Source organism: Poecilia latipinna, unplaced genomic scaffold (genome assembly GCF_001443285.1).
Source record: "Poecilia latipinna isolate Pla-1442-1.1 unplaced genomic scaffold, P_latipinna-1.0 Scaffold1098, whole genome shotgun sequence".
Classification (NCBI taxonomy): Eukaryota; Metazoa; Chordata; class Actinopteri; order Cyprinodontiformes; family Poeciliidae; genus Poecilia; species Poecilia latipinna.
Window position 1 is genome coordinate 1 of NW_015113714.1, and position 15,260 is coordinate 15,260.

The 15,260-nt window shown below is 39.4% G+C and overlaps 1 protein-coding gene across 5 annotated transcripts; it reads left to right on the forward strand.

The window, feature by feature from the left end:
• The first annotated feature begins 245 nt into the window (after positions 1-245).
• On the forward strand, positions 246-14,672 carry LOC106959581 (calcium/calmodulin-dependent protein kinase type II subunit gamma-like). 5 transcript variants are annotated; one of them, XM_015052253.1, is made up of 10 exons: positions 246-789; positions 4,580-4,624; positions 4,736-4,781; positions 4,856-4,861; positions 4,961-5,041; positions 7,828-7,968; positions 10,901-10,976; positions 12,344-12,438; positions 12,608-12,844; positions 13,999-14,672. In XM_015052253.1, exons 1-9 carry the CDS (start codon positions 769-771, stop codon positions 12,838-12,840), a joined length of 744 nt encoding a protein of 247 aa, XP_014907739.1. In that variant the 5' UTR covers positions 246-768; the 3' UTR covers positions 12,841-12,844; positions 13,999-14,672. The 5 variants fall into 5 exon arrangements, with proteins under 5 accessions (XP_014907739.1, XP_014907738.1, XP_014907740.1 ...); XM_015052252.1 differs by lacking the exon at positions 4,856-4,861 and having other exon boundaries at positions 247-789; positions 4,736-4,790; XM_015052254.1 differs by lacking the exon at positions 4,856-4,861 and having other exon boundaries at positions 257-789.
• Positions 14,673-15,260: the final 588 nt, after the last annotated feature.

The following is a 15,260-nucleotide window of genomic DNA, read 5'->3' on the forward strand; positions in this document are numbered from 1 at the left end:
AAGTTTAAAGCACTTGCCTTCATATCCAGGCTCATTTTAATAGCTTAGATTTATTTCAGCAATCACTTTCTTACATTAAGTGGGTTGATAGATTTCGCTTTGAGAAATATCAAAGTGAAATTTTAACTTCATTCTGCAGTCAAATTTTGTTGTAAATGCAATAAAAGCCTATCTACAAAAGTTTAATTATGAAACACTAATTTTGTATTTCCTCCTGAAATTTGACTTATTTCCTGTTTTTCCTCCTTTTTCGTCACGTTTAGACCCTAAACTTCTCATACTCCCATCCACAAGATTTTCCGTTTCCCAGTTCTGCTTCGTTTTTCCCAGTTCTTAATCCAAAGCTTTTATTCTTTTACCTCAAGTCAGCTTCAGTCAACTTCCTTTCCGAGCAGTCTCCCATCACTTCCAGCTCTCTCCTTCTCCTGCTGCCCTCCCTGTCTATATTTTTTTTTGCCCCCGAGGTTTTCTGTGTGTAGTTAAGTGGCACAAGCATGGAGAGTTAGTGAGGCAGTAAAAAGGATGATCTAGAGGCCTTTCTGTGGCACTCACCCCTCTCATTTATCCTGTTAGCTCTCAACAGCCCTGGAGCTCGGAAAAGCATTAGCCCCCTTTCCCGAAAAAGGCGTTTTAATTCAAATGCATCTATGTGTGTATTTGTGTAGCTTTTGTGTTTCACTTTGAGTGTTTGCGTTCTCGTCCCAGCCTTCTACCAACAACAGTAAGAACAGTATAGTGAGCGCCATCAATGCCCTGAAAGACACCAACATGGCAGCCAACGCCCAGATGGTACAGTAGGCCGCCGCAGTGCCAGTTCCCGCCTCTCTCCTCCCCCCTCCACCTCCAAGTTGTTGCATAGTTGCCCGATTTATTTTTTCTTGCCTCATCCTCCATCATCATGCTTGTCATCCTTCATCTATGTTCCAGGAGATGTTGCTTTGTATCATTCCCCACCCCAGCAGTGCCAACTTGAAGCCATAAAACCTCCCAAAGGTGCACAAGTGTTACTGAGATCGATGAGCATTAAAGACCTTTGGGAATCCTTCAAAATTATAAAATCATTATTTTAAATCTCAGGCAGCGCATGTGCACCCGTTTAGTTTTACACACAATAAATTGGAATATCATTGAAGAGTCGGTGTCTTTCACTTATTTCAATTTAAGGAGTGAAACTTGTTAAAGTGTTTATTTTTGTTAATTTAGATTATTGTAATTTAAAGTCAGTCAAAACCACAATATTAGCTTATCAGAAAATGTAAATATTCAGTTTTTTAATATAGCGCCAATTCACAATAAATGCCGTCTCAAGGCACTTTACAAAAAATAATTTCAATTCAAATTTTTCCTAGTCATCAAGCAGTAGAGTATGCTCAATGAATTATTGAAAATAGTTGAAAGTTTCTAAGGAAACCCAGTGGATTGCTTTTTATATTGCATAGGAATATACTGAATATTTGTAAGCAGTTACTGACATTCTCAACAAGAATGCCAAGCCACAGAAGTTCATATCTATGTGAACTGGCTCCCACCACAATGAATTCAAAGCATATTAATAGAAAGCTGAGTGGAAGGAAAAAGTTTCTGGACTGCAAACCCTGGAGTAGATTTACAAGATGATTGTGGCATATATTGCGATATAAATGAAATGGGTGACTAAAAGCTATTCAAAAAGCCTTTTTAATAGATTGTGAAGCTGAAGTAAGGGCTTCTCCACACACAGACGTATCCAGGATGGGCAAGAAGTGTAACTTTTATTGTGTTAAATTATTCCTGAGGCAGAGACAGTTTGATTTTACCTGGGCTAAGATGACAAATGAGTGGGCAGTAGCTTGGTGACCCAAAGTCGTCTTTTCAGGGGAAAGTAAATAATACATTTCATTTGGAAATAAATGAAAAGTGAAGAAGAACTGAATCAAAGTTCCTTTAGGTCCAGCATGAAGTTTCCTCAGTCATCGATGCTTTGAGTTGCCATGTTGGCGTGAAAAGGCCATTGCAAAAGATGCATAATATTGGAAAGTTGAGTGATAGGAAAAACTCATCTAACGTTATTAAGAGGAAGATGAGAGATAGCAGACAAATTCAGTAAGTATTTTGTGAAAGGGGCTGTATTTAAATATTGAGTGTAAATACTGTACAATGCAATATTCTTAAACTGAATTCAAAATCAAATGAATACACAAAACAAGATGGCCGCCTTGGGCAGGGTGACGTCACTTTAAACCATGGTGGGGGAAAAATCCAGATTTTCAAAAACTTTAATCTTCAAAATCCACATTTCTATGTTAAAATCTTTTTTATAGGTTTTATGTTTGGTTTCACGATCATCAAAATTACCAGAGACAAACACTTTAAATAAATTTGCTTCTAATTTATTTGCATAATGAATGAGTTTCACTTTTTGAATTGAATTAATGAAATAAACCAGCTTATCAATCATATTTTCCTTTCCCAGTTGCATCTGTATATAAAGCATGGGCTTGTTGGTTGGACTATTTACCGCTCACATCATGCAGCTAGCAGTTGAAGCATCAGACAGTTTTTTTAATTCTCTTGTTTCTCCAGATTCTTTGTATAAACTTTAACATCCCAAACCCAACTAGATATGCTTTTGGCCTTTTTTCCATTTCAACCATCTATTCCAACATCTTTCTTTTTGCTCTGATTTTCTTTAGCGAATGTTTCCTCACTTTTCCTTCATTAACATTCTTACTGACATGCTGGTTCTACTGCCTTCATCATGCTCTTGCAGCATGCAGTGAATGGTGTGTTGCAGTGCTGTGGTTTGGATTAGGTAGTTTGCTTCAAAGGTGCTTCACAACTGGTGCAACAGGGCCCCAAGTTGTATTATATGTGTGCAATTTACAACTTCTACATTTCAAATGTATTCAGGTTTGCAGCCTAAAATTGTTAGATTTGTTTCTGTAGCTAAAGGAGTTTCAGTCTTTGACTTGAGTCAAGCCAACGTGGTGGAAGTGGTGATTTATTTTTTATTTGAAGGAGATTTAATGAATCAGAATTCTACCCAGGAATTTATGGAAACCCAACAGTGCTGGAAACGCTTATGAGAAAAACTAAAATGCTGCCAGCATTCAGAGAGAATGTTGCAATCGTTCACTTATATTTATGTCACCAGTTATCTGTGTTTTGTTCTGTAAAACATAGTGAATGGAAGAAGCTAAAAGTCTTTTGTTGTTTTTTAACACAAACACAAGGATGGATCTATGCTGCAATAATGTCACAAAATGTTGTTTTAAAGACCCTAAAACATTTATTCAGGCTAATGTTACACATGTTGTGGTTGAAACAGATGTCAAATTGTAGATGTTGTCAGAAATCAGCTGAAGTCAAACACCACTGCCTTCATGTGGCTCAGACCAGACCAGGTGTTAATAATTAAGTGATCCTTAGTTGTATTGAAAAGGGGCCAATAGAGATAAAATGGAGTAAAATTAACCTCATGTCCTCATAAACCACTGGGGTTTCTTGAACAGAACGGTTGCTAACTCATCATCTTCGTATGAACTTTGCCGTTGGTCCTTCCCCAGAATCCAAGATTTTTTTATTTTTTTTTTATAATGTAGAGATTAAAAACTCTTTTCTACAAGAGAAAGATTTCAGTTTATGCTTGCAGTGAAAGACCCCTGTTTCTGTGTAAAGGATCTTTTTGATCCGAGATGGACTTAAAGTTTTATCACAATGTTTTGTGGTACTGTTATGATCATGATAAAAGTGAGTTTATTACTCCTTGTGTTGCTGTAACTGTATGGAAGAGCAATCTTAGCCCCTCAAACACAAACACTGCTCTTGAAAAACAATGCCCGTTATTGTTGCACTGCTTTTGGACACTGCTTGCATAAAAAAGTGTGATTTGTTTGACTAAACTGCACTCAGCTACTGCATTTAATCATATCAGTGTATTTGATAGTGATATTGAACAATCAGTGGAGAAAATAATAATTCTGACAAGAAGACAGCAACAACAACTACAATGTTTTGGGATTTTTAACATAATTTATGGAAATTAAATCAAAATTCTTATGAAAAAAATAGCACCATAAATGGTAAACGATACAGTAAATGACCAACCCCAGTCAGAAGTCTTCCTATACCTTTTTTTTTTTTTTTAACGATAATGGCGGATGTCCTGTTGCTGATTGAAAGCTTCAAATGTAAACTGTATATCTCACCAGCTTCTTGTTCTCATTGAAAATTATTTCCAAATCTTTGTTTATTTTTGTGGAACCTGTAACCAGTCATCGCTGTTTCAACCTGAGAATCCGGCAGAGGTCACGCCGCTGTGACGACCTCAGTTGGCGAGTCAGGGGTGTAACGGAGATGCTTTTGTGAAAGTGGCTCACAAATTTTCAGCATAAGGATAAAATGTACATGTATACATATTTGGCAGTGGATTCAGATATCTGTAATTTTACCAACCTAAACCATCTGTCACTCTAAAAATGCCCTGTAGGCTGTGGATGTGTTGCAGAGGTAAAGTAGTTGGGGCCGGTTCAAACCCAGTTGAAACGCACCGTTTCAGAGCAAAAATATGCCAGACTGACTGTTCTGTTCTGCTCTGCAGGAATCTCAGAGCACAGTGGTGCACAACCCTCCTGATGGAGTCAAGGTAATACTTTAGTTGTGTTGAGTGGGAACACGGCCCCGCCCTGGTTGACTCGCTCTTGGATCTTTCCTGCGTTGGTTTCAGCATCTGTCTGTCCCTCTTCTCGGTCCTCAGGGATCAACAGAGAGCAACGCCACAAACGATGAGGAGGAAATGAAAGGTAGGAAAGGTACTCGAGTGTTTTATTCCCTTTTCCCTGTTTTCATTCACTGTCTCTTTCTTTCTCCCTTTTAGTGAAGTGTGTGTATTTGACTGTAGTGATCGGCAAGTGTGTTGCGGTCCTAAGCGTGTCTGTCGTATGTGTGTGTTTGTAATTATTGTGTGTTTGGCTACATCTAGCGGACAGTTCGGCGCTGAGTCAGAGCAGCGCCACTGAGGAGATGCCCCCTCTTCTGCCCTCACCTCAAAGCTCACCTGCCAGTAAGTTTATCTATGGCAAAGAGAAGCTATATGGTTGCCCCCTGTGCCCCCTGAAAGGACCCGACACCCACTCCTCCCACTCTCACCTCGGTTTCTTGTAGCACTGGCAATGACGTCTTCCATGTTTGAGCTCCGCTCACACCCCGATCTACCAAGCGTTACTTTTTTATAGGGTTCCCACTGGTTTTTGAACGTTTCTGGACTCAATCAGATTCTGATGTCAGAGAATTTAATCTTTTAGTTTATTGCAACTTGGATTCCCCCCTCACCTCCTCACTGCTATTACCGTTTTTTCTGTAAAACAGGAAAATCTCAGCTTCCTTTTCCTTGCATACATGCGGTGAAGTTAGCGTAAATAATGTATTAATATTAAAGAGCACCTGTTTTTGCCAAATCTACATTTTACACATTTTTGTCCTCCAGTTTGGGACTCAACTGCTTCTAAAATCAGCCCAAGTGCTTAAAAAGAAACACCCACCCTGTTTTTTTTTTTCTGTAAAATGAGCCATTTCAAAAACTTCCCGATTGTAAAGTCACAGTTGACGGGCACAGCGCTGTTACCAAGCAACCCCAGCCAAAGCCAGCCCATCGCCTACCTGAGCGAAATCCCAACGTTTGGTCAGTTGGTTTTTCCACTGTATGAGCTGTACAATGGCTGCTGGAAAAAAACAAGTGTTTTGTTGTTGACTTGCCATCCAGAAACCACTTGCTGCATTCTTGTTGGTTGTGTGGGAGGCTCTACTTCTGCTTTTCAAATATATATAGTTGTACAATTGCAGCAATTTTTTCATGCAAGTGAAAATGTTGAGTTGGGGGCGTGGCCAGCAGAAACTTATTTGAATTTAAAATATCGAGATGCCATAAAGCAGCTCATTCTGAAAGGAGCTGAAAATAGCCAGAACTGGCCAGATTCAAATCTCATAATCTAAGAATGATTTTGTGAAAAAAAAAAAATGTAATGAACATGTTTTGTATAACCTACAGACCTGTTATAACAGGTTAAGGTACTACAATAGGTCATCTTTAGCAGAAAAAGGATTTTTTTGTGTGTGTGTGTTTTTCTCCTCTTTTAGAAACCTTTCTTCCTAAAAATTATTCTTGAGTAGCTGGTCTATCAAAATACAAAGTACTATGTCATCTTTCTAGATTTTAGTATGTTTAAATTTGGCTGAGCTGAATAATTTTTTTTTATTTGAAAAAGTTGAACTACACCATGTAAGAAAACAGATTTTCAGAAGCCAAAAAAATAATAAAATACACGTATGTTAAGCTCAGATGATACAAAATCCCTAGTGTGTTATATATTGATGATTATGGCTTACAGCTCTTGAAGACCCAGTTTATGTCATCAGAAAATTTAAATAAGAATGGCTTCATAATGCTTAAATGTCAGTCCAATGAAAAGCAGGTTCACCTACTGTACAGTGAATGCATTCAGTACTTGGTCAGGGCTCCTTTTGCATGAGTTACTGCATCACTACAGCGTGGTCCTGCTGCTTTTTGCTCTGGTGTCCAAATTTCTTGGCAGACCACTGCTCTGACTTTGGACTTGATAAAACATGGTGGACTAAGACCAGCAGATACCTCAAGCTCTTAAATGGTCTTTGCTCACAATTCCTTCAAGGCTCCAGTTTTCCCTGTTGCCTACATACCTTTTTCACTATCCCATTTTTTTCTTACACTCAACTTTCCAATAAAATGCTTGGATGCATCCGTCTCAACAGGCAGCTTCTTTTGCATCAACCTTTTTGTGGCTTGCCCTCTGTGGAGGGTGTCGGTGGTTGTCCGCTGGGCAGCTCTAATCCAAGTTGAAATAAACTGGTTCATTTCGAAGAATTTCCCATTTAAAACGCTTTAGTTTTTGTCATTAATGCATTCCTTTTATTGAAAAGTACCAAAGAGCAGGGCTACTTTGACTATTTAAAGCAAAAGCAATGCACCAACTTTAAGAAAAAAAATAAAAATAAAAAAAGTTGTACATCTCTGATTTTTGGCCACTGTGGGAACCTTGAAGTGTGTGTGTGTGTGTGTGTGTGTGTGTGTGTGTGTGTGTGTGTGTGTGTGTGTTTCCTGGTGACCACTGCATATGTCCTCCTGTCCTCCGGTGGAGGTCCAGCTTACTTTGCAGCTGAGCATCCCAAACCGGCCCACTGCCCATCTGACTCTCCTGGAACCCTGCACAGCAGAGCATCATGTTTCTCTTTGTGCTCACACAGTCTCCCCTCTGTTCTCATTTACATGTTTTGCTCCGTTAAGATTCCTTCTCTTCATGTTCCCTCCTCTCTACTCTGAATCTTTCCATACTTTTTTCTGTAGTGCTCTTCTTCCTTCTGTCGAGCGAACACCCAAATGTTTTCCTTGCTATTACTCCTCAGTCGTATTTTCCATTTCTGTCTTCTTACTATAATATGGCGACTCCCTTTAGGCATAGCTGAAGCTAGTAAAAAGCAATGGCTTCGATCTCCTCTGCATTTGATGCTACCGGTCATCAGAGAAAGCTCCGTTAATCCATACGAACATTATGAGTAGTCACAAACATCACAATTAGAGCTGTATGGACCCTGCTTCCTGCCATCATCTCATGTTACCCATCTGAATGTCTCTCATCAACTTGAGTTGGAGCTTTACTTCCTACCAGTTGTACTGGAAACCAGCCCTACATCTACATTTCCCCCTCAGTTTTTTTTATTTTTTTATTTTGCTGCATGAAGTGTGTGTGCACGTTGCTTTTCATCTTCCCTGTTGTCCATCAACATGTATGTTTCACCATCCATTGTGTGTTTCAGTTCCACCGCATGATGTAAAGCGCATGGCATGGAACAGCACGGGCAACAGCTCCTGCCCCGACTCTGACCAATCACAGTCCTCCATCCCCTCTGCTCCACTAGGGGGCAGCACTGTCGCTACTAAAAGCAACACTAAGCTGAGTAAGAGCACCTCTCTCTAACCGCCTAACCCAGCTACACCTGCCTTCTGTTCTCAGTAGCTGCTTCCTCTCTGAAGTGCAGTAATGAAGTACTAACACCCCTTAGTGTCATGTTCTTTTGCTTTATTTTTGTTTGTTGTGTTATGACTTGGAATTATTGGATTTCTGAGATTCTTTAATCAAACCCCCCCCCGCCTCCTGAGTGATAACTTGTAATTTTTTTTAAACTATAAAAACAAAGAATATATACAGCGTCACAAAAAATTATTCGCATCCTTGCATTTGTTCTAGGGCTGCAAATAATGATTATTTTAGTAATCGATTATTCTGATGATAAATCGGATTTTTAAAAATTGTCCCATAATGTAGATTTTTCAATAAAGCCTTGTATACAATAATATAATACATTAAAAGATGCTTATAAACAATTCAGTTAATTTTTTTAGTAAGAAGATACATATTTCATTGCCTAGATTAAATATATATGCTAATCTGATTAGTTTTTAGGCTAATTTTTTAGGTGAGAGCTTAAAGTAGAGCCACTACTTCGCCACAATAAAAGAATTGGTTAAGGTGGCTCAGGTATCTGATCAGGATCCCCCCCACCCCAACAGCTGGAGGTCTCCTTGTGGAGGTTTTCTGGGCACATTCAACTGAGATGAGACCCAAGAGAAGACTCAGAACTTGCTGGAGGGGCTGTAAATCTCTTCTGGCCTGGGATCGCCTTCGGACCCCCTAGAATGAGCTTGAGGATATTGAGGGGTTCCCTTCTGGACCTGTTGCCCCAGCAAACTGATTTGGGTTGAGGGAAAGACAATGGATGGATTCAAATCTACACAAAATAGACTTTTTTTTCTAAATCTCTAAAGAAATGTAAACGTTTCAAAACAATAAACAAGTGTTCACTCCCTTTGATGGTGTAAGCTCAAGTGCTTCCTGTTTCTCCGGACTACTCTTCAGTTGCTTCTGCAACTTGTCTGAAGTCCACTTGTGGTAAATTCAGTTGATTGAGAAGATCTTGGAATGAACTTCCAAGATATGACTTGACATATCTCATCGAGAGTTGATAATTTTACTGTGAACCAATTGCTTTAATATTGCTTGTAACTAATGTCCAACGGTTAAAGGTTATCGGTCATTAAGATGCACCTCTATGGTAAAGTGGACAGATGAGCATTGTAGAGAATCTTTATTTTGCAGAAACACACCTTAAATGTTTTCAGATCATGAGAAAAATGTTTGGACTAGTAGAAACTTTTAGTCTGAATGACGAGCTTAGTCTCTGGGGCAGGAGGACACACGTGACGAGACACTGCTTGTCATGTGGATTACGCCATGTCACCTGTGAAGCATGTTGATGGTAGAATCATGCTGAGGGGATGTTTTTCTACTTGCATTCCAACATGGTTTTCAGTGATTTTTGGAAGCTGGATTCCTATGCATTGTTAAAGTCTGGAGCTTGCTTTCATCATTTTCCAGGTACAAATAGTTTGGGGGGCAGGGAAGGAATGAAGCTGCATTTGTGGAAGTGTTTGGTTTCCTCCACTTTTTCTTCTTCCATTTTGTAAAGGCTGCAAATTTAATAATGGCAATCAATACAGTTGAGATCAGTTGATTTTTATTTGCATGCCTTGTCTTGTCTTAGATTTTACCATTGCAGGCAACAGTATTTTTTCTTTTTTTGAGTCATTAACTCAATGCACACTCATTTCAAACACACTCAAACTGGAATATGTTACTACTATTTTGGTTTCTTGTGCTGAAATACATGACAAGTCTTTGTTCCACTGCACTTTTTCCATATGTGGTGAAATAAACCAAAGTCTTTCTGCCAAAGCCCTTGGGTATTTAATGCATTTCTCTTCTAACAGCTGTTTAGCTCTAATTAGCAAACATGCACAGTATGAAAAAAGTTTGGTTGGGAAATCAGTGGTTACTTAAGGCAAATTTAATTCCGTAAGAAATAGTTCTTGGTTGTTTTGAAACTGGCTTCGCCGCGAGAATTCACGGAATTTACGAGTTGAAAATTCGAATTTACGAGCATAAATTCTGCTCGTAAAATTGTTTTTATGGACAAATACACTCATACATATGTATCCTTTCATTCTTATTTGTGAAATGTAATGCTAATGGATGTAGTTTGTAGTGTACAACGGTTGAGCACATACATTTACCTCCGATAATTTGCCTCCAATCATACGTTACATCCGATTATACGTTGACGCAACGTCAACGTATGATTCAGCGCTCAATGAGGCGTCTATTATCTATGTCATGCTAATGCTAACATGGCGCTTACTTGCCGTTGCTAGCTAGCTTTTTTTGCGTCTGTTGGACCTTCATGGGTAAGTTCAAGTTTATCGTTAGTTGACTGGACGAAGTTCGTACATCGTGAAGCTATAAACATTAAATTCCACTCGTAAATATTCTTAAATTTGAGTTATCTACCAATGTCCCAAGTACTGTGTCGTAGTTTTGTTTGACGTTTCTATTTCAATGTAATCTAAGTTAGCATGCCGCCTTAGAAATAATATACCGTAAGCGGGGATTTAAAGAAGTTATATTTTCATTCTAGGTTCTTTTAATGTTATATTTGGAACGACGCGCTGTTCCGTCGTTCCTTCTGATATGTTTGGATGTCAAGATTCAAAAACGCTTCGTTGAAGCTCGGAATCAAAGCTGACAATCTGACTCTTGAGCTGAGCTGTTCTTGTCAGCTGAGGCGTTTACAGGCAGAAATGTGGCAGCGTGTGCTCCCACCAGAGTGTCGCACTGAAGGCGAGAAATTGAGCAACTTACCATAATGTGGTCAAGCTGCAGTGAAGAAGAAGCTGCTTTGGCGTGACGGGTGTAGGATGAAGTTAAACATCTAATTCTCCATGTGGCTTATAATCATCCTCCACCTATTTTGTATTTCTTCTCCTTTTCTGCAGCCCGTAAACAGGAGATCATCAAGATAACGGAACAGCTGATTGAAGCGATCAACAATGGAGATTTTGAAGCCTACACGTGAGTGCTGCAGTTTCTTTAAGCCATGGGAAATACTTTCCTAACTGCAAATACTTTTATTGGCTGAATGTGCAAAGTAACCGCTGTTTGTGATAAATAAGATGGCTTTGAAAGTGATTTCTTGAAAAATTTGACTTTTCTGGAGGATTTTTATCTCACACCTTCCTTCGTGACAAACATCTTGAACACTGTAAAACTCAGTTTTATTTTTATGTCCTGCTGAAATCATGGTGTTCTAATCGGCAGACTTCCAGTTAACATTTTGTTTACTCTCTGCCACCTCCTTTACCACTCCTATCAAATTTTTATTAGCTGTTGTTGAAAACAAGTGTGATGGCTGCAGTGTCATGCTGATTTTTTTTATGCATATATAAAACCAAACATTAGTAGACTTTGATGTTTACTTGGGAAGGGCTGGGCAATATGGCTGGAAAAACATCACAATATTAGTATAAAAAATTACTTATTAGTTTTTGTTTTTAATATCTGGAATACTGCCAAACCGGTGGTGAGATCTTTCTGATTTTATACAGTTTTCACTCCACTCTGTTATTTATTTTTACGCAGTTTAGCAGGTTGTTGCTAGGTAACCAGTGAGTGAGTGAGTGAGTTGATGCTACAAACCTTAGCTTAGCAGTTGACCATGAGAGATTGAGCAGCAGAAGTCTTTCCTCTGCCTACATTTCCCACAATGCTGTGTGGTTCTAGATCAAAGTTTAGTGAAATTATTTAATATTCTATCGGACATGTTATCTAATGATAATTGATCACATGTCTATCGTGATATATATTATTGATTCCATATGCTTGGGATAATAGCAGTTTTCTGTACAAGCTTCTGTTCAAAGCAGTCCCAGAGCATCACTGAGCCACTGCTGTGCTTCACTCTTCCTCCTCCAGACATACTGCTGCTAAATCTCCCTGAATAATTTTGGTTTTGATTTGTTGCTACAAAAAAACAGAAGGCCAAACTCTCTTTTGACTCATTTAAGTAGTTTTGAGCAAATCAGTGCTATTTGATTACAATTTGTTGCTTTTCAGTAATTATTGCTGCACGTCTTGCAGCTTAAGTATGAAGTACCTGTTGAGCTTTTGACCTCCTGCATAATGAGGTTTGTTTTTACAAAGATTTTTATTCACAAGAATAAATTGTTTTGACTGCAGTGAGACTTGGTGTTGAATTTAGCTGAAATCCTGAATATTTCATTACATCAACTGATCCTCTGTAATCAGTTTATTCCAAACACCTGAACTATTTAGATTTTTGCACTTAAAGCTCATTTTCAGTGCGTGTCGAGTAATTTTAGTTGTAGCTGTTGTCTTTGTTTTGTGACTTTGATATTCAACCTTTGACCTTTTTCCTTTAGGAGGATTTGCGATCCTGGACTCACCTCTTTTGAACCCGAAGCTTTGGGAAACCTGGTGGAAGGCATGGACTTCCACAAGTTTTACTTTGAAAACTGTGAGTGTCTTCCAGACTTGCAGGATGTATATATTATTATTTTCCTGTAGATTGCATTTTACTTCTAAAATATTTAGTTTATTCCCAGTACGTGTTCAGGTTTTGATCGGCCAGAGTTGTGAATCATGTCCTGCAAAACCGTCATCACATTGGTGTTTTATCTGTCCAGTGCTGAGTAAGAACAACAAGCCCGTGCACACCACCCTGCTGAACCCACACGTCCACCTCATCGGCGAGGACGCCGCGTGCATCGCCTACATCCGGCTCACGCAGTTCGTGGACTCCACGGGCCGCCCTCGTTCCAGCCAATCAGAGGAGACCCGGGTGTGGCACCGCCGTGACGGAAAGTGGCTCAACGTTCACTTCCACTGCTCAGGAGCACCGGCTGCACCACTGCAGTGATCAGGTACAAACTGTGCAGTTTCAGTGAAGTTTGGCTTAAAATTTATACGTTGATGAAATTTGGAGATTTTTTTGTTGTTGTTGTTCATTTAATGTTTTGTTCTTGGATCAGTGATGTGTGTAGAGTTTGTGAGAGAGACATTTCAAAACATAAAATTGTGTTTTATTTTAGTTTACCTTGTTCCTGGTGTAGAAAGCAGAACACTATCACGAGATGTAATAAATGGGGGTGCAACAATTTATCGGCCAGCCGATCTATCGGTGCTGATTTCCTTAACTTTTGGAGATCTGTGATCAGCCGATTTTTACATGTGAAGCCGATCTTATCCACCGATGTTATGAGCCTTGGCAAAGGTCTAAAAATCAACCACTGTGCTTTTCTTTTCTCCTGTGAGAGACGTTTGACTGACAACCAGGTCATGTCTGCACATTTACAGTTGACAACAGTCACCCCATCGTTGCCAATTCAGCAACTTTCTTGATATATTGAGCAACATTTCAGACAAAAAAATGGTATTGACTAAAATTGGAATCAATAAGTTAGGCTTTTTAAAAGATCAGTAATCGGCAATCGGTCAACACCTAGTAATAAATTACATAAATAGTGAATTGAAACTCTATTTTTAGTTAATTTGTATTGTTTTTATCTTCAAATTATGATTTTGGAAAAGTTTGAAAATTACCTTTGTGCTTGAATTTTACTGTGTGAAAAACGTACAAACCCTGTTATTAGACTTCATACAAGATTTGTGAACATCTCTGCAGTTGCCATAATTTTCTCATTTGCTTCACTCAGTATAGATCGTTATTATTATTAATGTTTTACAAAGTATTTTTTGGAAACACTTTATTTAATGTAAAGTGACAGTCATAAATTTGACATAACACATCATGAACATGAAGGAGTTTTTATGGAAGTGTAAATAATGCAACTTTTAATGAAAAGTTCCTTTTAAAAAATGGCATTAAAAGTCCCAACTTATTTGGTAAATAATGACTTTTAAAGCAACTTTGCATTGAAAGTGTCATTTACCGAATGACACTTCCATGACAACAGTCATAAACATTCATAAAAACTCCTTCATGCTCATCATGTCAGTCTTCAAACAAAGTTTTACCTTTTTGTTTTCATCTAAACGCTCTTCCTCTCTCCCTCAGCGGTCCTGAGGCTCCGGTCCTCTGGAGCGAGTTTATTGGGGGGCAGTTTTTTTCAGCGAGCGCGTTTTCAGAGGCACGTCCTCTGCGTGGATTGGATAGTGCCAGGAAGCCCGGCCGGGCCAGAACGCATCCCTCTCCACGTCACCAACCAACCCCGACCCTCCTTTGACCTGCTGGGGGCCGGCTGAACACGAGAACCCCGCCTCCCCAACCCCGACCCCTCCATGAGATGATGATGCATGCATCTGGCGCCTGACTGGAGGGTGCATCTTTGCCCTCTTGTCCCTCCCCTGGCAGCCATCTTTTTTCTGCCTGCGCGAGATGACATGTCCTTGGGGAGGAGAGGATATACAGTTGAACTTGTGACAGTTTATGAGTATGAGTTATGAATATACTGTGTAAATTTATGGCTAGATGTACCAGAAACCACCAAAACCCAACCAAGCATTTATCTTTATCTGGGGAAAACAAAAGGGAGGAGCGGAGGGGGAGTGCTTAGATTTTGTACACATTTAGGGATTACCAGGTTGGAAGTGTTGTCCTCGCTACCTGGGTGTTGACATGAAGGGAAATCTTTCCTCAGCTGAATTAAAGAGGGAAAGAAAAGAGAAAAAAAGAAAAAAAAGAAACAATCAGGTTCGCTCTGAGAACTTGACGACGAGAGAAACTTGATATCAAAAACACGAAGCACCAAAGTGTAGAACTTTAGTGTAGGCTTTCTACGTGTTTGTGTTTTCGTTCGTGTTCTTGTTTTTTCCGACGGATCGGAAGTCGTTGTTGTTCGTGGGATCGGGGAACGTTAGCGGAGGGGGGCGTCTGAACTAAAGTCGACGTGTTTCGTTGTGTTTTTTAGCGTCCTGATCCATTTGTGTTCTCGTGAACAACAGGAGCCATTATCCGTGTGTTTTTCCTTCCTTTTTTTTTTTTTTCCCGCTCTGACTGACTATAATTGAGGCTCCTTTTTTTAAAAAAGCAGCTGAGAACTTTTTGCTCTTTTTTTTTCCAGTAAGGATTTTATCGTGCACATTGGAAGCTAGCCGCGTTTCGTCGTGTGTCTATATGCAGTTGAGGGAGGAAGAGGAGCAGGAGGCCCGTACCATGAAAAGCCGCTGCCTGCGTTTTGCATGTTTGCTCGCTGCCTCTCCCTCGTTAACCTCTTTTAACCCGTTACTCTGCTTTCTGCAAGGGCCTGGTTTGTTTATAATCACTGTGTAAATACAGTGTATGTATAGATATATGTAGAAAAGTGTAATATATGTACA